The 25,824-nt window shown below is 33.3% G+C and overlaps 1 protein-coding gene across 2 annotated transcripts in view; it reads right to left on the reverse strand.

The window, feature by feature from the left end:
• Nucleotides 1–2,299: 2,299 nt before the first annotated feature.
• LOC123557652 (glycine receptor subunit alpha-2-like) overlaps nt 2,300–25,824 on the reverse strand; it is a 30,442-nt gene continuing 6,917 nt past the window's right edge. Inside the window, exons 1-10 of one of the 2 annotated variants that reach the window (XM_045349261.2) lie at nt 19,413–19,820; nt 12,822–13,072; nt 11,796–11,860; nt 9,738–9,814; nt 9,097–9,323; nt 8,349–8,431; nt 7,844–7,975; nt 6,871–7,100; nt 4,953–5,159; nt 2,300–3,998 (exon numbers count right to left, since the gene is read on the reverse strand). In XM_045349261.2, the coding sequence (XP_045205196.2) occupies nt 3,810–3,998; nt 4,953–5,159; nt 6,871–7,100; nt 7,844–7,975; nt 8,349–8,431; nt 9,097–9,323; nt 9,738–9,814; nt 11,796–11,860; nt 12,822–12,910 (1,299 nt within the window). In that variant the 5' untranslated portion in view covers nt 12,911–13,072; nt 19,413–19,820 and the 3' untranslated portion in view covers nt 2,300–3,809. Of the gene's footprint in view, nt 3,999–4,952; nt 5,160–6,870; nt 7,101–7,843; nt 7,976–8,348; nt 8,432–9,096; nt 9,324–9,737; nt 9,815–11,795; nt 11,861–12,821; nt 13,073–19,412; nt 19,821–25,824 lie in introns of those variants that run through there. The other variant, XM_045349262.2, reaches the window with a different exon arrangement.

Here is a 25,824-nt window from a genome sequence, read left to right on the forward strand (position 1 = left end):
TTCGACACACTCATACTCCAGTTTCAAACTGATATTTCTTTCGACTTTCTAGTTATAGCTTACTGAAAAATCATTATTATTCATGGCGAGTTAATTGTCGTGGATTACATGGTCAGACAGTCCACGAAACAAATCCGAAAGAACAAGTTTTCCCATTCATGTTATCTTCAGAAATTGAAATCCACGAGTTCATATCCACACAAAAACGTCGTTTTGACCATAACCACGAAATTTCATGCCAACAAAGTTAATTGAGTTCCCAGTATTTATGAATATATTAGTTTTAGGCTGCTAGCATGAAATATTGTGTTTTATTTTTTTGTGGAAAATCCAATGTTTTCCCCATATTTCTAAATCGCACGTATGTTTTGAAAAAAACTCTTGCAAAACCGTTCTGATATCACGCTTTCCGGTTCAGAGAATTCGACTGATGATATGCGAAAAAATCGTCTTTGATGAACTGAAAATAACAGTATTCAATCAACATTTATTTCCCATCTGCTCAGGCAGTCGTCAAGCTTTTAATGTAAGAAACATGCGCCCACGTTTAGTCAATCGTAAAGAAAGAAATCTGACATATTATAACGATCTCTTTTGATTCAATCGCCTGAAATATTATGAATTTTTAAATTTTGATTATAGGCTGTAATGTAATTGTTTTAATGAACTGAAATCATTTTATAATAAAAAAATGTACCTTTTTATGCTCGTTTTTGTTTTTGTCAGAAGAAAAAAGTAAACTCTTTATAATTATACTCCATTCGATACCATTTGTTCCTAAAGTAAATTACTCTACCGTCCATCGAGTCAATATAAAGAAAAGTCGGGACCGGCCAAAAACATCGTGCTAACCGGAGTATCGAACTAACCGATATCGAGGTAACGATATTCAATTGTATTTTGTTTTTAGACTTAAGTAAATAACAGTACAGGCCATCGAGTGTAAAAGTTATCATTATACGACCTTTTTGGAAAAAAGCGGACGTTTTTCGTGAGATGGCGCGTGTGTCTGTCCGTCCGTTATATGTCATGCACGGAATATAACTTTGTAACTATTCAAGTTATTGATTTTAAAGTTGGCACATTGATAGATTGCGATGAGGCAATGTGCAGAGGACATAAATCAGGTGGCTAGGTCAAAGGTCAAGGTCAATACTGACTCGATAGCCTAGTGGTAGAGCGTCCGCTTCGAGTGCTGGAGGTCGTGTGTTCGATCATACTAAAGACGTGGAAAATGGTACCAGAGCTCCCTTGCTTGGCGCTAGGCATCAAAAAGGGGAAACTGGCCTCTTCTCTCTTACCCTCGTGGCGATGGATTTCATCAGGAATGAGGTGTCGAGAGTGATTAATATAAGTTGTAGAACTTCCTTCACAATCGACCTAAAATAAACTAAAGGTCAAGGTCACAAATAAAGCTCAAAGGTCAATTTTGACCCTCATTTTTACGTGCCCGGAGCATTATTTATTAAATATTCAAGATATTGACTTTAAAGTTGTAAAAGTAGTAGCTGGTGACAAGACAATGTGCAGAACACCTGAACCAGATTGATAGGTCCAAGGTCAATGTCACAAAGGTCAAATATGTCATTCATATTTTGTGTCCGGTGCATGACTTACTAACCATCAAAGGTATTGACTTCGATCTTGGTACATGTATATAGTTAGGTGGCAATGAGACGATGTAAGAAGGAGTATATGGGGTCTGGCGACAAAGGTCACAGCAAGGCCAGATATATCTGTCATATTTTCTGTCCATATAATAATTTAAGGCCGAGACGTATGTTCTCCGCAACAACTGATAAAGACACTTATTTTGCAGTCATTTATCTTTCAGTGTGTTTGTGACGTCATTAAGACACTGCTGAATTCGTAATTTAGCAAAAAAGACCTTTTAATAAACATTTTAATTTCTTTCATTATAGCTGGAAAATTTGAGAAACTATTTTACAGAAATAATTTATTTATTTATTTTGTTGGGTATAACGTCGCACCGACACAATTACATAAGTAAATAAAGTTAAAATATGTGTGTAGAAATTTAATATATTCGCCATTTTTTGTTGTTATGGAAACAAAATGGCTGCCATTTTTGATGAGATATTTAAACGCTCATAACTTCCTCATTTTAAACAGATTTTGAAAATTTTTTCATTTCTTTGAATGATTTAAGAAATCTTAGCAGATGGCCTTAACATAACAGCAACCTTGTCTTTCCATTTAAATACCGCTGAAAAACTGCGCTAGATATCAAACAAAGAAAGAAACAAACAAACATAATACCAATAATTAAAAGCAAATCTAACCTTTTAAACTTTTATTTCTATAAAAATATATCATACATATATAGTAAAATAGGTTTATCAGAGATAAGTGACCATTTTAAAACATTATATAAAAATGTAACAGGATACCAAGAAGTAAGAAATTACGTCATGGAATTCAAAACCAGTATAGAGTTCCCCCTGATTTGTATGTTTTCTTTCTGAACTTTGATAGAAACATAATTATAAATGTATTATATTGCACTGATATAATTATCAAACGTGTAAGATATGGCACATTACACATTATTCTAACACGACCCCGACTGATTTGCATAGTAAGAAAAGAATATAGGAATTATGATGTTATAACGCAATAACCACTTTTTATACTCTTAAATTATTACGTCATATGGTTAAACGCCTTAGAGGTGCGCTGGAAAAGAAACCAAACTCAACAGACACATATCGAGGGGATAACGCCAGGATGTAGAAATAAATCTTTATATGCAGTTAAAATCGAAGTAGTAATAAAGTTCCATTTTATTTTATTTTTGCTGCATTACGTTATGAAATTCTTATTAAGTAAAATGATTTGAATCGAGAAATATACTATAAAGAACAAAGTGCGACTACAATTTTCACCCTGTTTTAAGCAAATAATTAAAAATTCATACACAATGTATGAGGGGGCGGAGCTATATCTCTCACAGTGTGAAAATATAGATTTCTTATTTTCACAGTGTGAGTGATGAGATATGAAATATTTAACTGACAGAATACAATATTTCATTAGTTAGCATAAAATAAATGTTATTTCTTAAACAACTGGTTACAACAATTTTATTACTCGCATTAACATAAAACTGAAATTTGTTGTGAACGTAAGTGATGGCATAGCAGACAAGCAAGAACGTCGATTCCGAAATTTACTTACAAAACACACAACGTTAATCGTACTGTATGTGAAGGATATGCATTGAAACACAGGTGGATTAAAAAAAGGCTTTTGATAAAGTGCATCAAAGCAGACGCCTCACAATGAATTAAATCTATAGAAATGTATAAACAATGATTAATTACTCAAATATTGTGGCATTCAGAGAGCTTTATTTATCATGAATATCATTTAAATTGTTTAGATGCAATGAAAATAAAACTATCTGGCAATTTGACAAAGATTTCAATGTGCCGTAAATTCAAGCTGAAACACTTTGAATCCACTGGTTGAAGGTGTGGATGAAAATATCTGGCTCGAGGGTAAATGTTTAGGCGGTAACGAAGTTCAACAGACATTTCCATCCGTACCTTCAGCTAGGGGTAGATTCTTTTAATTGCATACCGTTTTCTTCACTTAATATAAAGAATTAAAAGAAAACAAATGCTTTTCTTTCCAGCACTATCTTATTATAAAAGCGTATGAATATCCTTAATTATTCATGATTTAAAACATGCGAGTCGTCTTAAAGTCCGGGTGTAGGGCGATTTGTTCCATCACCGGCAAAAAAACCCAGTAAAATCCTGTCTGGTATGCAAGAATAACATTTCTTATATGTCAAAATTTTCAAATTCTGGATTCCACGTGAAATAATAAATCCAGTATATAATGTTGAAAACAGTGAACACGGCCGGAAAAAGGACACGAGACACCTTGTCCACCAGACGCGCTCTTCCCACACCCGACAATCGCTGGAAGCATGAACATCTCTTTCCTTTGCTGGTTATTGAAACAGATACCTAAAACATAAAATAAATTAAATAAACACCTGAAAAATTGTCCTCTAGACTTGCTCTTCCATCAACAGACAAACACCACTATTGTTAAATGTTTACTGAAAGAGGGATCGTTTTGTTAAGCTCCTAATAATCTCAATAAAAGTGAGAAGTGTCTTTTTTGCATAAGCTTGTACTAGACCATTAACTAACCAAATGTTCACGTACTCTATTGTCTTTGATAAGTGTAAAATACATCGCAACATAGATTAGTAAATTTTACCTGAACCTTATGAGATTATCGAGATTTATATTAACGAGTTTTTGCATTTTGTAACCATAAATTATTTGATTTCAATATGGTAACATTTATTTTGTCATTTATTATTTTCCATCATAAATTTCATTCCATGTTTTTCAGCAAATGTGATAAATTACATAATCAGATTCATGAAAAACCTAGAGCAACTGGCATAAAACGATTACGAAAACTTTCAGTTATTAAAAGCTCCCAGGTATAGAAAGTATGCCCCTAATAGAATCCCCAACTTTAATAGACAATTATATAAGATATAGAAAAAAACAGTTTGTTTGTTCAAGTAATTGATTTTGAAGCAGTTGGGAACATGTGTGAATACTAATGAAGAACCTCAAAGGCGGAGGGGGGCTGGGTGGGGGGGGGGGGGGGGGGGGGGGGGGGGTCGTTTTCATTTTTTATAATGCTTTGTTACCAATGGTGTTGGACTAGACTAATTACGAATACAACATACATGCCCTACTTGGTATGGCTTATCGATATTGTAAGTTTGGAGTCCTTGATTGCTAAGGGAAATTGAGCTGTTTTAACGTTCAGATCTAAGGTTTCTATCGGAATTATCAGTACTAAGCATGCTAACATGGTGTATTACGTTAGCTTTAGAAAATTCGATTTTATAATGTTAATTGCGGCCAGAATAAAAAAAACATCGTTTCCCTTACATCAGCCGTTTGAATTGGTTTACCGCTCTGCTCACAAGAACCATTGGACAACTTCGTTTCTGCTGTATCGTCCTCATCTTTATTGCCTCTGTGTTCCTTTTCTGATGGTTTTCTGTTTTCAGCTCGAGTTAATACATTAACGTATGCGAACTCTAGCAATGCAAGGAATACAAAGGCAAGGCAAGTTGCCATATAAACATCTATTGCCTGTAAAACAACAGTAGAATATTGGTCAATGAAGCACACTGATCACCTTTACTTCTCTTAATGGCAATGGGTTATTACCATGCAATTACATATTTTTGACGGTTGTTCAGGAAATTTGTGGACGAAAATGCAGCTTACTGAGAATATGTAAATCGAAAGAAAACTTTAGGTTGTCATTTCGGTTTCTATGGAATCCCTGGAGGGACAATTAATTTCCGTAATTCCCACTTCTGAATTCTAACTTTTGCACTTCTCACTTCCAACTTCTTGACTTCCTATTTCCTACTTCTAACTTCCAAACTTCTGACTTCTAACTTCCGCACTTCTGACTACCAACTTCTGATTTCCAACTTCCTTACGTCTTACTTCCCACTTCTTGACTTCTTACTTCCTTCTTCTAACTTTCGCACTTTTGACTTCTAATTTCCGCAATTCTGACTTCCACACTTCTTACTTCCGACTTCCAAAGAGGGAAAATTGGAAGTCAGAAGACAAGTGCGGAAGTTGGAAGTCGGAAGTCAAGAAGTTAGAAGTCAGAAGTGTGGAAGTCAGAAGTGCGGAAGTTAGAAAAGGGAAGTAAGAGGTCAAGAAGTCGGAAGCAAGACGTGTGGAAGTTGGAAATCAGAAGTTGAAAGTCAGGAAGTTAGAAGTTAGAAAGGCAGAAATTAGAAGTCAGAAGTGCGGAAGTTAGAAGATGGAAGTAAGAAGTAAAAAAGTCGGAAGTAAAAAGTGTTGAAGATAGAAATCAGATGTCAAAAGTCAGGAAGTTGGAAGTTAGAAGTAAGGAAGTTAGAAGTCAGAAGTGCGGAAGTTAGAAGAAGGAAGTAAGAAGGAAAGAAGTCGGAAGTGTTGAAGTTGGAAATCAGAAGTCTAAAGTCAGGAAGTTGGAAGTCAGAAGTGTGGAAGTTAGAAGTCAGAAGTGTGGAATTTAGAAGTCAGAAGTGCGTAAGTTAGAAAAGGGAAGTAAGAAGTCAAGAAGTCGGAAGTAAGAAGTGTGGAAGTTGGAAATCAGAAGTCGAAAGTCAGGAAGTTAGAAGTGCGGAAGTTAGAAGTCAGAAGTGCGGAAGTTAGAAGATGGAAGTAAGAAGTAAAAAAGTCTGAAGTAAAAAGTGTTGAAGTTGGAAATCAGATGTCAAAAGTCAAGAAGTTGGAAGTTAGAAGTAAGGAAGTTAGAAGTCAGAAGTTAGAAGAAGGAAGTAAGAAGGCAAGAAGTCGGAAGTGTTGAAGTTGGAAACCAGAAGTCGAAAGTCAGGAAGTTGGAAGTCAGAAGTGTGGAAGTTAGAAGTCAGAAGTGTGGAAGTTAGAAGTAGGAAGTAGGAAGTAGGAAGTCAAGAAGTTGGAAGTGAGAAGTGCAAAAGTTAAAAGTCAGAAGTGGGAAGTACGGAAATCAATTGTCCCTCCAGGGCTTCCATAGGTTTCACTATATTAGGTCTCCAAAAAGTACCAACAGAAATGTTACATAAAGATTTTAGGCAAACAAACATATAAACTTCTAGAATATGCGCTAAATGCAAAAAAAACAAGAAAAAAAAAACAAACAAATAACTGTTTTACAGCCAGATATTTAATTGCTATGATTTGAGGTTTTTTTGGTTTGGGCTGGCCGCTGAAATGCAGCGCAACCAATAGCTTGCTCCACTTATTTCATTTTCCATTGCCATAAAGTTGTTTAAATCTTGAACTTATCATACCAGTCTCTCTAATACCTTACCTTTACGTATGACACACGTGGCAGGTTGGCTCTTGCACCAGCACTCTGTGTAGTCATAGTGAGCACAGTCAAGAGACCGAGTGAGATTCGAGCGGGAACTGACGTACAGTCCAACCAGAAGTTCACAAAGGATAATATCACAATAAGAATACTTGGCACGTATATTTGTATCAAGTAGTAGGCGTAATTTCTTTCCAAAATAAACTTTACTCCAATACAGGGATACACAACTGAAAGAAGAAAGACAAAAAGACAATATAAAACTTTCACATTATAGTATATTGCTGTTATATATTTCTTTGTAATAAAGGGATAAGCTATGGATAGCATCAATACAGTATGTTTTTCTTATTATCTTTTCCATTGAAATGAGGTATTGTATGCGGCATGTATTGAAGATTTCAATTTCAGTTAACAATACTGTTATCTATCAATTTATTTCAACAATAATGTTATTTTGACTTTCTGATTGAAATCACCAACAGTCACCTAAGGTAACAATGAAGAATGAGATATGAATTGCTTTGAGGAGGTTTTCTTATTGTTTACTATATAGTCTCACAGATTTTTTTTAACTTGAATTATTCACAGGCATCAAGTAAAGAATAAAACTCTTCCAATACAAGAACTATTATTATAGAACATTCAAAACTGTAATAAATTATATCTAAGTGTACAAATATGTTTGTGGTTTGGAGTCCTATCGACACAGTATATATCACATTGCGACTTTTCTAGCATTTTATGGTGGAGAAAGAATAAAGAGGCCCCTCCGAGAATTGTTTCAGGCAATAGGTTCGCTCCAAGATAAAAATACCAACCTTAGGTAAGCCAGCTGGTTGGCTTCTGTAAAAATATAGCCAGTTTCTACATTTTCAAAAAGCAAAAAGTTATATTACTATTACATCTTATTCTGCTAATGAACGAGTTGATATTTAAAGGAAAAGAGCAAATAAGGAAGGTACAAACTTACTTCCGTAATAATTTTTTTCACATGAATATGGCTTTATTTCCGCAATAGTAAATTGAGGAAATTCAATATTTTCAGCCATTGACACCGCACCATCACTCCAAACAAACTTCATCGTCTCTGTACTGTGACCATCTGAAATAACCTTTCCGGTTAAACATGCACATATGCTTTTGAAACACGTAAGAAAGATTAAGCATCTTTTATGGAGATAAAATTTATAACGGGTTTAATACTAGATTTTAGAATAGATCTGTCGTAGAAGAACCACGTTTATTTTACTAACTGACTTTTTAAAAAGTTTCCTCAAACGGATAATGTACTAAAACATTTCTAGATATATATGTCAGCTCTTTTATGACAGAAAATGCGAAACAAAATGACACTATTTTTTCCAGTTCCAGGTTATTGATCATTCAGCACTAATCATCCTTATCAGCTTAATGAAAAATAAAACACACAAAAGAAAGATAACACTTTCGGAGGAGATCTAAACAACTCAACTCACAGCTTTCTACTTCGAAATGGCAAGCCTGCTTATCAAACGGATATTTTTGTAGGTGCATCAAACATGAAAATGATCCGGTTACCCTGTAAATAGTTTAATGTACATTGTAATGAAGAAAAAAGTAAAGCGCCATTTATGTGACATAGAATTACTGCACAAGAAGACAAGGTTTGAACCATTTGAACATATTTCAATTACGCAGAACAAATATTTTGCAACAAATGAATGACCAAGAAGCTGTAAGGAGGCAGGAATTAGTCATAATTCCAGAGCATTCATTAATAAAAGTACCACTTGTTCGTCAATAATACATATTTTTATTAGCTTTAAGACATCCACGTGTTTGATACCAACATCTAGCAAATAGTTTAAAAAAATCTACCAATTATTTCTTCAGTCAATTAAAAATTGATATTAACGTACATGTCATATTGAATGAGTTTTTATTCGTGAGGGAACTCAAATATATAAACACATTTCTTAACACTTCTTTTTTGGTAATAAATACACAGTACAAAACATGTTCCAATATATATACTGTAAAATAGGCTTAAAGTTATTTCGTATCGAGTAGGTCATTTATAACAATAATTAATACTACTTTCACGGGTATTTCCTTTCGCGAACACGGATAATTATTGAATAAATCGAAATGAATCCCTTGCAAAACATTTTTGATGTTACACTGTCCGTGAATAACCACTAATATACATTAAAGGTGCCATTTAAGAACACATTTTGGGTTTACCTTGCACTGTACTGGACTGCCCCGTCCGGATATACATGTATCAATTTATTTGGTATTGTCACCTCGTGAAAATCGGAAGCCTTCTCGTTCAGTATATACATATCAGGCATCCAAACGTCTTCGAATAGGGATTTATCAAGCTCCAATCTTGTTATGTTAATGGTGTCCTCATACTTCAGCCTTTCATCTAACCAACGTTCCCGTAAGAACAGACTCATTGAATAGTCCTTGAGGAACAAAAGGAAATTAGTACATGCATTAAACAGGAATATCGGCTTCCAAATTACAGGTTTCTTGGTCAGAGGATAACTGAATATCGAGAACGATCTAAAAAGTAAGACATATTATCCAATAATTCTATAAAATGATCATGAAATTTGGCATACTTATGCTGGTTGCTGAGGCTGGTCTCAGGAATCGGTTGACATGAATATAATTTAATAATAGTACACAAAATAAAAATCATCGCATTTCGTTTGAAATACCATTTAGAAATCACTAAATTTTATATAGGCTTTACATTCTGCATAGTTAGAACATTCTGCATAAGTTAGAATAAGTATTGTAATAATGTTAACATTATTTTCATTTTAACGTGAGTGTTTTGAAACTATATCTACTGAGGACAAAAAAGGGTGTACCATATTTGCTTCGCTGATAGAGAACATAGAATTGACGAATATATTCACAGTGACCCTGACCTGTCTATCATTGCCAACTGAAAACGAGGTAAACCCAATTAAACAAGTAAATGAAGTATTGCCATGCAATACAAAGTCCCCTACTGGAAGGCTACTAATTTTCTCTACTGCAGTATAACATAATGAACTGATATCTGTCAATGATGTATAAACAATATTGTACTATATATACAATATAATATAACAAAGCACTTGGATTAAAATTTGCATATATAAAAACGTACAGTTGTTTTCATTTTGGAATTTTTTTGGCCAGTATACAAAAAGTTATCATAAAAGTTATTTATAGTAACAACAAAGTGAAATATATATATATATATATATATATATATATATATATATATATAAAATGTAAGTCCACAAGAAAATCTTTACTAGGTAGAGATAGATCAAAATACACCTAAATATTGGATGTAACATGCATGTTGTACCACAGAAAAGTGGTATCGATTTTTCCCTACGGCCAGTAATAAAAAGTTACAATGTAATCTATTTATAGTAACAACAAAGGGAAGTAATTCTAAAAAAGTGTGCCTCATGGTGGTGAACATTTGTGCCACGTTACATCAAAATTTCTCCATGCATGAAGAAGAAATGCTCCGGACAAAGTCATTCTTGAATTTGACCTTTGACCTCTAAGTATGACCTTGACCTTAGACCTAGCGACCTGGTTCTTGCGCAAGACAATTTGTCTCATGGTGGTAAACATTTGTGCCAAGTTACATTAAAATCATTCCATGCATAAAGAAGAAATGCTCCAGACAAAGTCATTCTTGAATTAGAACTTTGACCTCTAAGTATGACCTTGACCTTTGAGCAAGGGCTCCGGGATTTGTGCATGACACGTCGTCTCATCATAGAGAACATCTGCGCCAAGTAATATTGAAATCCCTTAATGAATGACAGAGTTATGGACCGGACACGAAACAGACCCTGTTCATGCCATGTTAACATTTGACTACTAAGTGTGACCTTGACCTTTAAGCTAGGGGTCTGAAAGTTGTGCATGACACATCGTCATATTATAACGTAAAATTTTACCAATTGATATTAAAATCCCTTCATGGATGAGAGAGTAATGGACCGGACAGGAAAAAAGCCCTGTTGACCTTTGACCTCCAATTGTGACCTTGACCTTTGCGTTAGGGGTGCGGGTTTTGCGCATGACACGTCATCACATCATGGGAAACATTTGTGTCAAGTAATATTAACATCCCTTCATGGATGAAAGAGTTATGGACCGGACACGAAACAGACCCTGTTCATGCCATGTTAACATTTGACTACTAAGTGTGACCTTGACCTTTGAGCCAGGGGTCTGAAAGTTGTGCATGACACATCACCTTATTATGAGGTACAATTGTGCCAAGTGATATTAAAATCCCTTCATGGATGGGAGAGTTATGGACCGGACAGGAAAAAAGCCCTGTTGACCTTTGACCTCCAATTGTGACATTGACCTTTAAGGTAGGGGTCCGGGTTTTGCACATGACACGTCGTCTCATCATGGGGAACATTTGTGCCAAGTAATAATAAAATCCCTTCATGGATAAAAGAGTTATGGACCGGACACGAAATTGCGGACGGACGGAATGACAGAATGACGGAATGACGGAAAAGCGCATTCCTATAGTCCCCGAAACTGGTTTTTAACCAGTAGGGGACTAATAAAACAGCAATACGGAAATGTCTCACATGATACAAATTTAGATTCTAAATAAATATAGTTTAACTTGCAAGCTACTTTAATAAAGTGAAATCTTAAATCAAATTGGTGTTGACATGTTTACTACTTTAATTATTGGACTAAACTGAAATCTGTTTTAAATACCATCTGATCAGTTTTTGCTCTATAAAATTAACTTGAGAAAGTACATCAATAAACGATGGTACAAAATAGTTAATAACAAACAGCAATAACAAGAACGATAATATTAGAACAGAAAATGAAGCAATATACAAAGGATTTCTGTTAGTAGTGTAATAATCAAACCTTACCCCTGTCGTGCTTGGGAGGGAGTTTCTTGTCATAGCCCATAAATATATCACTTAGGATGGTAGACCTAAACAAGCAAACACAAAAAGACAAAAATCATAGCTGCCTTGTATATTATTATGATATTTCTTAAAAGCTCTATAGCGTCTACAATTGTTCTGTGATTGCTTTACAGCAACATCGTATGTTACTATTTTTTTTTAAATGTTCAATAATGTTTACAAACTGTTTTGTGATTGCTTTATAGCAACAGCGTATGCTGTTATTTTCTTAAAATAATGTTAACGAACTGTTTTGTGATTGTTTTATAACAACAGCGTATTCTGTTATTTTCTTTGTTAAAAAACTGTTTTGTGATTGCTTTACAGCAACAGCGTATTCTGTTATTTTCTTAAAATAATGTTAACAAACTGTTTTGTGATTGCTTTATACCAACAACGTATGCTGTTATTTTCTTTGTTAAAAAATTATTTTGTGATTGCTTTATAGCAACAGCGTATGATGTTATTTTCTTGAAATAATGTTTCCGAACTGTTTTGTGATTGCTTTATAACAACAGCGTTTTGTGATTGCTTTATACCAACAGCGTATGATGTTATTTTCTTAAAATAATGTTAACAAACTGTTTTGTGATTGCTTTATAACAACAGCGTTTTGTGATTGCTTTATAGCAACAGCGTAAGATGTTTTTTCTTGAAATAATGTTAACAAACTGTTTTGTGACTGCTTTTTAGCATCAGCGTATGTTATTATTTTTCTTAAACGTAACAAATGTGTATAAACTGTTCTTTGATTGTTTAGTTAGACAATAGCGACACACTATAATTCATTTTCGCACCAACTATAGACCATAGCAAGGGAGCAGGTCCATAAAAATATGTCTGTAACAAGCTTCAGAAGCTTGAAGAAAGATCTAATCATTCTGCTCATTGCTTTGGTGCCACTATTTGTGTATGCAAACTAAAGATAGACGAAGGTGATAAGAAAAAGAAGGCATATTTTGAATAACATCTTAATATTTTACTCACATTGTTTTATTGTAAGTTTCTCCAAAAATCGGAATGCACACACACATGAAGATCCAAGACGAAAATAGCAATCCTTTTCCATAAGCCATACTCCATTCGTTGACAATAAAGTCTGTAAATGACTCTGGACAGTATGAATGCTGACAATCAATTCAAAAACTCCAAAAGCCGTGTGGCAATAGGTCATAGAATATTGCGATATTTATCCATTTTCATTTACTTTTTCAAAGGAACTGGACGTTTTGCTTTTTCTGCAATAGAAAATCACATAAAAAAGCCTTTGAAAAGGAAATTAAGTTCAACACTGGCATGACTAAACAAGAACATTAATACACATAAGTAAATTTCATCATCATTAAATGTTTATATGAAATAGGACAAAACAATACTGAAATTAATAATTCAACCTTTAAATTAACACGGTACTGTATAAATATTCCTAACAGTTTCGAGTTGTTATGTCAATACGCAAAAAAATGTATAATGATTTACCGCTGCCGCATGCAGTCACGATTCTGCATGCAACACACATCATGTTAATGGTAATTCTTAAAAATCAGATTTCAACTTGTTATTTACGTAACATAATATTTTATCAATATTTTAAACGTTTTAATAATTTTATAATTAAGCAACCTTCAAAAGAATGTCACTGTAGTGATTAATTACACGCAGGTTGTTCGGTTATCTTGTACAATTATATGCAATAGTTATTGAAATGAAAACAGTTTTAGCTAGACAGTATCAATACAAAATTAATCAACCAAACCACTGCTATGCAGTCGAAACATATTTCCCATGGTTACAATACAAAACAATTGCTAACACATTATTAAGTCTTTCCCAGTCTGACAGTGATAATGAAACACATAATGATAGGGTCAGCTATGACAGGTGCCGTTAATGAAGTATCTATTTCAGTTGGAAGTGTAGGTGCATATGAATTATTTGTTTCCGTCCAAATTAAATCAGAAAAGAATAACCATAATTGTACTAGAGAGAACATATTGTTTATTTACTGCGCCTTAAATACAGGATGTAGATAGCTGTTTTATCAACCATCAACAATTAGAAATGAAATTATTTTACCGGAGTTCATGCAAATTTAATAACATATTAATATGATCGGCAATCCACGAATTGCGTTAGCGAATCATGGCTAATTTGCCAATAATATAAAAACATCTGAGTGTTTTGTTCTTCAACACTATTCATGTTATTACGTTTGCTTAAAGTTTATCATTCAAATCCCGTGCAATTCTGACAAATGATGAACCCGCATCAGGATACAATACAATACATGTTTGATAACGGAAAACTTTAAGAAAAGTGGTGTTTTTATATAAGTTAAAAATTCTTCACTGAAAAACAATTTTAAGTTATTTTTGCAAAGTGACTAGCATTTAGTTTTTCTGTAAATATTGCGAAGACGATACACACCATATTCATCAACTCAATGCCATTAAATTAGTTATTTATAAAGATTGTTTGTTAAATCCTGAACAGCTTTTTCAATAAAAGCCCTTTCATTTGATCAAGAAGCTGAAAATACAAAATGTAGCGCATCTAGGAGAGTCTGACAGAAAAAAGCTTTTTCTTTCATGTTTTTTTTTTCCAGAATTTTATTGGAGTAACTCTAAATTGTATTTTAATTTTTCAGTATTTTAAACTGGGCGTTTTATTTTAGAAGTTTCGCTGTTACAGAACTACACCTGAATGCGAAATAATTTGAACTCTGAATATTTTGAAACTATTTTCAAAACAGAAGCAGAGATAATGTGCTATAACGTATTAAAAGAAATATCTAAAATTCCTATTGAATAGTTTATCTGTTTCCAAATATAATCCTCGCGAAGTAATGATTTTGCGTTATTGGTGCTATGCGGTTATTTAACTGATATATTTGGTAGAAACCATAACAAAACATGGTATAGTATTAGTATAGTTATAGATAGTATTTTCATGCATTCTTCGAGTGGTCATTAATTGCAATATTTTCACAAGTTGCACAGCTAAAACAAAACAAGAAGTATCTTTAAAAAGATACACGGCCACATTTGTCACTGTACACTTTAAGCTACGAAACGTGCATGCACTCTGCACTTTTACATACTCCTCATAAAATAAACAAACGTGTTTGTAAACATGGATGGTTCCAAACTGAAGAGGATCCGTGCTCAATAATGATGACAAAATACAATACATATCGCATATCCGTAGCCCTGACCAACCTATAAACCGGGCCAGTCTATTTTATAAGTACAACAACACTGCTGACCCATTTAAACGAAGAGTACGATTGGGTATTTATCACTCACCAGCTAAAGATACTGATGTATTGGTTTACCCGCTGTTTTTTTTTATATAAAATATATTTTAATCCTTAGTCTGTTAAATTTCTTAAATGAACTGGTCCATCATTCAATTTGGGCAATATCATTTATTATTCGAGGGGGTGTTCAGTGAACATTTACTGACCGAATAGCGAACAGTGCAGACCATGACCAGCCTGATTTTGGTCTGCACTGGTTGTAAAGGCAACATCAGTTGCCGCCAGCAAGCTAATTTTAATTTAGTGAAAATGATAAGAACACTAACTTAAAGGTCGTTTGCTTTTTTATTGAGAAATTATTGGTTTTAAGGCTATTATATATCAATAGCGAAATCAAGGTCTACTGTAACAATATTACAACTGTAGTTTGGTAATGTAACAAACATTTGAAGTTATTACATTAAAAATTTGCACGATTTGTTTTCTTCTGTTTTGTTGAAGGTAGGTAGCTGATTTAGAATTACAAATTCTACATACATTCTTCGATAAGTAGTATTTCAGATAGTTTCCGGTATCTTGATTTTGAACATAAAACAAACAGCCTATATTTTATTAATAAAGTTGCCTTTGATCCAGCCATTTCTTTACATTCCCTTTACAGAGTGAATACTAATTGATAAATTCAATGCTAGCAAGGAACACTAATGATGTTAAAGATTAATGATCAAAGGACTGAACTGACATAAGTGTCATTATACTGTTATAGTTATCACATTGAATATTCTACGTTTATGGAATGGCATATCGGTTAATAGCGAGAACTATTATTCGAGGTTCAAAAGGCAATATTTTTGACTATTGACCGGCAGGCCATTAAGTATGTATTTTATTACAGGCCATCAGAAATTAATTTTCATACTTTTTCGTAAAGTTTGGACTTTAGACCAGCAAAATTTAGTGTTGAACTATACTTCGGTCAATAGCACGAACTATTGACCGGCGATTTATGTAAGGAGTCATGTAATAATGCCTATAATTCTCTGTCTTTGCGAGTAGGTCTGCTTTTCTACTATAGACAAAGACTGATAACGATTGAACAGACTAAATATTACTTACGATTTTATATTCAGCCTCCTACTCTTTTATTATGTATGTTGAATTTTTATTGTACTAATTGCTTCATAACAAGGAGTAGTAAATTATGGTTTATGGATGATATAATGAATAACTATTGATTATTAATCAATACATTCAACCAACTCGCATTTGTAAGACTCGCAAGGAACACAGTAATATATGACAGGCGGTCGGAAAATAGCTCCTGTCTTTCCACGTGCAGCTACCAACATGAGCGAAAACTATATTATCGCCTATAAATCGTCCAGTTTTTTTTAATAAGAAGTGGTTATACACAAATTTTTGAGCATTTAAACAAGGTAGGTGTTCTACCATGCTCACCACACTCTAAGCTCTGTATAAGATGTAATAGAGGGTGAAAACCCTTGCGACAAAGGTTGCAGAAAAGTTTTTCTAAAGTCTGCATATCCCGTTCAGCCTTCTATAGCTTGGTTTCACAGTTTAGGGAGGACAGGACAAGCGTGACGAACAAGCCTAAGCCAGTGAGGTCCGCTGAGGCAGTGACCCTACAACGGTGGCAAATGTTGAGTTTTTTTGTCGGCCAAGATCGCATAGTGACATCGCAGTAGGTAGCTTATCATTTTAGGAACGGTAATGCGTCGGCACATCAGATTTTACACGCAAAATTGGGTAACAGCAAGGTTATTGCTAGGTTGGTACCGAAACAGCTGACTAATGACCAAAAGGCAATCAGAGTGACGTTAGCAAAAGAATATTTTGGGCTTTTTAACCGTAATGAAAATATGTATTTGGACTGTATTGTCAATGTGAATGAAATGTAAGTTCATTATGCTGAATCTGAAACAAAAGCTTAGTCTAAGCAGTGGAAACGAACTGGTTCCCCGCCTTCTAAGAAGTTTAAGCAGTCTCCCTCTGCTGGCAGTTGCTTTTTGGGATTCACATAGTATCATCTGGCTCATTTCATGCCAAAAGATCAAACTGTGACTGCTAGATACTTTTCAGGAGTAATTTTGAAGAAAAAAAAAGTTTCGTCTCAGGCTAGCAAGAAAATTGTCCTTCTTTTGCATGACAACACCCCACCTAGTACTACCTCTTATACAGTAGACCTACTGTGTCATTTGATGTCCCCCTAATCGTACAGACCAGACCTTGCCCCCTGCGGCATTTGTTTCTAGAACTGGAAAAAGGCTCGCTGGAATTGAATATGAGACCAGGGCGGCTTTGACTTAAGCTGTAAATCGGTACCTCAGCAGTAGGTCTACTTTATGGTTTGCAGAGGGAATAAAAAAGCTCCAATGAAGATGGCAAATGTATATTAGACGAAGAGGGGTGGGGGATAATACTTTGAAAAAGAACAAAAATATTTTTTGAAAAATATTGAACAGTTTTTGAGAAAATTCAAAAAGTCCGGATATTTTCCGACCACCCATCGTAGTGTGCATGTGAGAAAACGTGATAATAATGCAAAAATAAACTACTTTCATAATATCTTTAACAATCTCTTGAAACATGCAAGTAGTTGCACAAAGTGGTAAAAGGTATTGCGCATTAATTTGCAGCTCTTTTCAAAATGAAAACCAATTAAAGTACAGCATGAAAGAAAACAAATTGTTGATTTGCAAATTATTATTTGCAATTCAGTCAGATAAATATTTGAAAATAGTTAAATACAATTTACTTATTTAAAGAAAAGAAGTGTTTTGGTTAATACTTATTTGACTAATAATTGTGCAGCTATGAAATAAGATTATCTTGTTTACTTTTTTAAAAGTATAGTAGTGGTGAAATAGTTTCATATGGCTGACGTTGTGATTATAATTACCATAAAAAAGAATAAGAAGGAAGTTTTATATACCTTTCGTTTTGAGAATGCAAATGTAATTGATATGCCAATAAATATTAAAATGCAGATATGAAAGAATTTTATCTAAACTTATAATCATTGTAGTTGTTATTTCCTTAAAATATTTTTACAAGATTATTTAATTATTTGTTCCCATTAAAATGGTTACCTTCATCACATTTGTTTAAAAATAAGCTTCATGATTTTAAAGGACCAAACGTTATACTTTTTAAAGGGAAAACTTTTGTACCTAAAGGACCAAACCGTGTACATTTGAAAGGATAAAACTTTATGCATAGGTGTCCTACATGTATGGACACATTTATGGTCTTAGCATGTAGTTGTATGTTGTTTTGTTGTCCAGTTATATCATTCATATAACTGAGCAAAAGCATTTACCATTACCAGATAATTTGTTGTGTTCAACATTTAGACCCCTCCATTTAAAATGCAGGGTTATTTCAAATCATACATTGTAAATTTGTTTTATCAAAACCTGTAGAACTACCTTTAAGTTAATACATCAAAATTCTTGAATTGTCTGACACAGCATCTGAACTATACGGCAATTTTAAGTTATTTTCAATGACCTCTAGGTTTTTATGCTTCAATCATTGTCCGGTACTTTCAGCTAAAGATAACAGTTCATCTTCAGTCATGAAAAAGACAAGTGGCTTCTTTAAAGAAAAAAGCCAAGGAGAGGTCAGCCGCTTTGCACAATGTGTGAGTCTGAGCTTCTCACACAGTTTCTTTTTGCATCCTGAATTTCCCGAACTGACCATGTACAAAAGAATTGCCACTGTTGCTGTGGACGACATTTTTTTCAAAGCTGTTAAATACCTGTGCAGTAGCATAAAAAAAAATTCTTTTGCATTTGTGCATATGAAGACTATATGTTCATATCATTTCATGTCATTATATGCGTAATTATTGCAGTTCTCTTTTATACACAAGATTTTAACAATGGTTCATAATTGAATTTCAATTGTGTACGCATCCAGGCAATTTTAGACTGTATTACTGTTATTTATGCTAAAACGATACTATCGTAATATTGGTTTGAAACACAGTCTTGCTTTCATCGTAAGCACAATGGAGAGGTCTGATGACCTCTCCAAAAAGCCACTGTGCGAAAACCAATAGTCAGCTTTGCAGCAAGCAAGGATCCAGATCAGTGCCATACTGCTTGTTTATCCCCAATTTCATACTTCTCATTTTTCAATTTTCTCTCTTGTTTGTAACTGATAAAAGAACAGTTTGGACCTAGGTTAGACTTTACGGATGCGCATGCCGATCTGAATCTATAATGGGAGCAAAACCTTTACGTTAGTTATCGCAAAACGGCGCACACATAATGTACATTCAAAAGTCAACCTACCTTGAACTTACGTTGCGAATGAGATCTTTCTATTTAAAACAAAATATCCTTTTTTTCGTTAAATGAAAGTTTTCTTCAGTTCAAGTAATCCGATATAGAACTTTCATCGTGCTTATTGAAAATTAAATACACTTTTTGGGTGGCACAGCGACTTTGTACATTTGTAATACACTATACTGATTTATCCGTCATCATTTTCGATATACATCATCTATGTATCATTTCATTGGAAATACAAACTTGTTTATTATTCATGTTGGTTAAACTGATAAATGTTTGAAATGCATTATTGTTAAAACTTAATGTTATGCAAATAAAGGTAATAAAGCGTTTCAAGTTGTCCCGTGTCAAAATAAACACCCGTCATAGTTATTTTAGAGTTATTTAGTTTTAACTTGTAAAATTCACCCTAGTGTCATTTAAACCATAAGTTAACTGTTCACTGTACAAGGACGTTTTTGAATGAATAAGAATCAAGTTACTTCTTGTGCATTTATTTGCGCATTTGAAATACAACGATATTTTTAACAAGAGTGTTTACGAATAACGCTAAATCCTTTAGTCTGAGCAATACAAACTAGGATTAAAGAAGACCTTAGAGAGTGTGGAGGGCAAATTTTCCCGCCGAAATAATTCTTGTAATAAACTTAAATTAGAATTTCTGATTTCAAATTCCTTAATTTCTACATGTATAAGCAGAATTCTTAAAAGTGGTCATTTAACACGCCATAAACATATCGGTCGTATTTGATCGGACTATTAGATAATTACAAGTATTAGTATTATAAGACTAATATGTAAAACTTATTTGTCAATATTATGACTATCTACATGACAAATGACGCGCACTTGAGCAAGAAATTGCATAAGAAATCTAATATCCCCTTTAAACAGATAAAATGCACTTATCTGTGACATCTTATAAAAGGAAGTGTCAACTGTAATGAAAAAAGTATATATCAATATCTGCCTCAAATAATATATACTATAGGCGTTATTTTACAATGTCCAAATCAACAATATATTAAAAACAACAACATTGAGCTTAGAAAACTAAATTCACACACTCAGATAAAGGTACGTTTGTTTTTATCCTCCATAAGTGTTTAAGTTGCATTATATATGAGCCGTGCCATGAGAAAAACAACATAGTGGGTTTGCGACCAGCATGGATCCAGACCAGCCTGCGCATCCGCGCAGTCTGGTCAGGATCCTTGCTGTTCGCTAACAGTTTCTCTAATTGCAATAGGATCTGAGAGCGAACAGCATGGATCCTGATGCGCAGGCTGGTCGCAAACCCACTATGTTGGTTTTCCCATGGCGTGGCTCAATTATATTATTTTCGTTTTCTTTGTTGAAGCTATCGCTGGTTTTCAGAATAACAAACAATATAAAATCTTTGATGAATGCTATTTTTGCTGCTTTCCTATATTTTCATTGTGACCATAGCAAAATCAGCCAATAAAGTCAAGTCGCATTTATAAGAATCACTAAGAGCACAGCAATATTTGAACAAGTGCTTCAACCTAATATCATTGCAAATAGAAACTACTTTCATATCGTTAACAATAACACACTATAATGTATTCAATTACGTGCATAGAATAGTAAAACTTATTGCGCATTTATAACTCCTTTTGAAATGAAAACCAATTAACGTTTAACTTAAAGAAAAATTTCAACGAAAATAAATTTGAATTAATTATTTTCAAATGATAAATTGCAACTGAAATGGATAAATATTTGAAAAGAGTATAATAAACTTTATTTAAAAAAATAAATTGATTTTATACCTTACATAATTATAGCAAAATGAAAAATGATACCAGCTCAATTTGTCTGCTTTTCTAACAATCGTCATATATTAATAAATAGGAAAAATACCCTTTAGATTTGTTCTTTGTAGCAATATGTAGGTGAAAACTAGTAAAACATCAAGTTTCTTACTGGTAGAACTTTTACGTGTTTGTACGGTAAGTGTCTTAAGGATAACCGAAAAGATAAAACGAATGAATTAATTCACGAAATAGCTTTCCAAACCGATTTCTAGAACGGAAGACTGCCTTACGTTATATGTTACAACTGTCATAAGACCGAATATTTTCTAATCTAATTAGTCCCATGTTACTGCAGAATTTAATTTTTCCGGCATTGTCATTTCTGGTATTTATTAATTTACTGTGATAATAACAAGGAAGTTTAATATAGCTCTAGTGTCGGGTTTACAACGTAAAATGTGGATTTTAAGGAAATCACTACTATTCAAACGGGACTAATTTTAGTGGATTTCCCGGATGAGTCAATCAACAAAGTTTAATGCCAACAAATAAGTGAAATTATAATTCATTTTATGTTCTAAACTTGAAATACGCGAACTCACTTCACAACGAAATACACTACTGGATGCACATACCATTAAACATGGTTTAAAACCATGTAAAATATCCATTAAAATAGGAAAAACCATTAATTAACCCCATTAATTTTTGCATCACTTTATTTAAAAGGTTTCACAATATTAATGGGCTACATGTTAAAATATCATTAAAACACCCATTTTTAACCATGAATCATGCCATTAAAAATTTAGTTTGGTAGCTAAATAGTTAATGGCTTTGAAAAAAAAGTAAAATTATGTATTTTTTTAATTTAACAGGATTATTCATGGCCCTTAAATTTGATTTAATACCCATTAAATGTTCAGGTTGTGTACGATTTCATTTAAGAGTAAACTTAATGGCCCTTAACAGCAATGTAATGCCCATTAAATCCTAAATTCTGTAAAATGTGATTCGTATATATTTTCTTTTTGGTTTTTGGCTTGCTCTCCTATTGAATGCTTATAATTCCAGTCTCATATTGTTCTAAAATGGACTTTAATCACAATAAATACTTACTACGCACACATCATCTATAATATAGCATGATGTTATATTTAGTTGCATTGAAGTTATTTCCCCTTGATGCAGTTACGCCATTTTTTTTCAAATGTTTGGCAAATTGTGTTCCTACAAAAATCAGATTTATTTAAATGAAAGTCGGATGGAAACGTATTAATTTATTTGATAACATCAATCTACAATATTTTGGTAAGGGTAAATACGTATTGTTGCATGCCACTTTTTCTGTTCTTTGTTTTTCTTGTCCAAATAATCAGCATTTGTATAAGAAAATGGGTGGGGTAAGGGATTTACATAATAAATGTGTTCAGACTAGTTTAGATTTTCAAATTCTTGAGTAGAAACTAAGGTTTATAGAGAAGTGAACAGTACACATAATTGTGAAGATTTACAGTCTGATTTAAATGCATTTGGGGCATGGGCAGATCAATCGCTTTTTTGTTTCAACGAATCAAAGAGTGTGGTACGCTTAATTGGAGATAGGAAGCTACTTGTGATGCAATCCCTCAAACATTTGCTCTTAGCTGTACAGTGCATGCATGTGAGCACAAAATACTGAAGTAGAGCTAAATTGTGATTGCCCATTGTGCGCTGACATTGTCATCAACAGTTGCTTTTTGAATACACCTGATGCCTAATGTCTGTGCCAATAAAAACTTGGTCAGAATGTTTGTCAATATTATAATGTTGAATAGTTAAAACTACCCATATGGTCACTTGATCTATTTAACCGGTACCTGTAAACCCTTCTCAGTACAACTCAGTACAATACAATATCCATTTATTTTCTCCTTTCATATGAACATATGACAGAATAAGGATACAGTATAACAAATGCTTGTATGAGGCTGTTACATGTGTTTATATTACAAAATAATAAGAGAAAAAAGAAGAAACCTATATTCTTCTAGCATTTTACAAAACAGTACATATGTATAGATACTATTACATGTGTAGTAATACGTAGTTTAAATCAATATAGCAAATATTAATATGAAGTTGATTATCTTAAGATGTCTAATTCTGAAGGCAAATTTTCACGGCCCTTAATTTGATACACAATTAAAAAATAATAAACCCATTAAAATTGAATCTGACATATTTAATGAGACCATTAATTATTTTTTTAATAATTAAAGGCCATTAACAGAGTATTAAAAAATTAATGGCCCCATTAGTTTTTACTAATGAATGGGGAATTAAGGGGTAATTTTTAATGGCACATTAATTTCATGCCAATTAAAAAATTTCATGGAGTTTTAAGGAGCCTGTTAACTTATTTTAATGGTTTATTTTAAGCAGCTTTTCATGGCCATCAAAGTCATTTTTAATGTATGGCATTAAAACTATGGTCATGAAAATCCCATTAAATTGTAAGAAGTAATGGGTGAATTTTAATGGTGACCTGTTAAAACTCTGTTAAAAACCTTTGAAAAAATTAAGGCCAATTTCATGACCCGTTTAATGGCATGTGCATCCAGTAGTGATAGTCGTTCTCCTCGAGAACACGAAAGTTAGTGCCCAGAAATTAAATTATTTCACAGTATGCCAACATTATTTAGGTGTTTAAGTTTCTATCCGTGTGTTTGTCTTGCCATCGAGCCAGTGAGATAATCAGTTCGTTTCATGCAGTATAGATTATCTGTCATTTGCATTTTGAGTTTCACAACAAATTAACATGTGTGTTGATAAAGTGATTAAATATGATTAAATATAGGACTTTAAGAATGTGACATCTATTGGAGTAGACTTATATACACAAAATATCCGTCCATATAAGTACCTCTATAAGATAAAATCAGAACATTATTACGTATTACTGTGGTTAAAACATACTGACGCAATTAAGTAAAAAATGGCGAAGAATTCAAATATCCCTTATAATTTGAAATAAAACACTATTTTTGTAAAGTCTGAAGAAAATAAAATGATAATGAAATGTTACCTTTGTCTTACCTTTGTTGAATATAAGAAATCAATTACGAAGCTAGAAACAGTAACAAAATATTTGTTAGTCTACCGCCTTGATATTAAATGTTTCAGTCCACGTGTGTTTTTATAAAGTATAAACCCGTTTGCTATGTAACGTTTTCTTGACATGTGTTTCCAAAGTACTTAAAATAAAAGCTGTTGCTTGCGAGCGAAATTTTGTATGCATTAACATGTGCATTCTTCCAAAACAAATTTCAGCTTTTATTTTATACAGTATTAAAATAAACGTTTTTGAACAAATCACAAATACATACACGTAACCTATGTTGCATTACTATTATAGTTGTCGTATTTATCAGCCATTTGTAATAAAACAAAACTCCGAGTTATTTCAGGGAGCGCTTTCGATTAATGTTTATTGAAATATTAACAATTACAGCTAGCAGACATCGAAACAAATTAATGATCCATACTACAGCTAGCAGACATCGAAACAAATTAATGATCCATACCAATGTTGTGCAAACATCAAGACAAATTAATGATTCAAACCAATGTTGTGCAGACATCAAGACAAATTAATGATTCAAAGCAATGATGTGCAGACATCAAGACAAATTAATGATTCAAACCAATGTTGTGCAGACATCGAGACAAATTTATGATCCATACCAATGTTGTGCAGACATCAAGACAAATTAATGATCCAAGACATTAAAACATATTAATGATCCAAACCAATATTGTGCAAACATCAAGACAAATTATTGATTCAAACCAAAGTTGTGCAGACATCAAGACAAATTAATGATTCAAACCAATGTTGTGCAGACATCAAACCGACCAAACCAATGTTGTGCAGACATCAAGACAAATTAATGATTCAAACCAATGTTGTGCAGACATCAAGACAAATTAATGATTCAAACCAATGTTGTGCAGACATCAAGACAAATTAATGATTCAAACCAATGTTGTGCAGACATCAAAGCGACCAAACCAATGTTGTGCAGACATCAAAGCGACCAAACCAATGTTGTGCAGACATCAAGACAAATTAATGATTCAAACCAATGTTGTGCAGACATCAAGACAAATTAATGATTCAAACCAATGTTGTGCAGACATCAAGACAAATTAATGATTCAAACCAATGTTGTGCAGACATCAAAGCGACCAAACCAATGTTGTGCAGACATCAGAGCGACCAAACCAATGTTGTGCAGACATCAGAGCGACCAAACCAATGTTGTGCAGACATCAGAGCGACCAAACCAATGTTGTGCAGACACCAAAACTTGCTAACACATTATTGCTGTCTTTCCCAATCTGCCAGCGTTAATGTAGCATGTAATGCCATAGCACTGTGACTCACTCTAAAGTGCCGGTGTATGTAAACTATTTTCTTTTGTCCAAATTTAGTGAGACAAATATTAATTGTTTAAATCAATGTTTAATGTAAAATAAGAAAAAGTGCATTTTCTGAAAAAGATGGTTCGTCTTTTGATATAAAATGTTGCATTATTTGATTATTAAAAGAATCTGTCGAACTGTTACTTTGTATCCTTTACTAAAAGGTG

The sequence above is a fragment of the Mercenaria mercenaria genome, chromosome 5, assembly GCF_021730395.1.
Source record: "Mercenaria mercenaria strain notata chromosome 5, MADL_Memer_1, whole genome shotgun sequence".
NCBI classification, from domain to species: domain Eukaryota; kingdom Metazoa; phylum Mollusca; class Bivalvia; order Venerida; family Veneridae; genus Mercenaria; species Mercenaria mercenaria.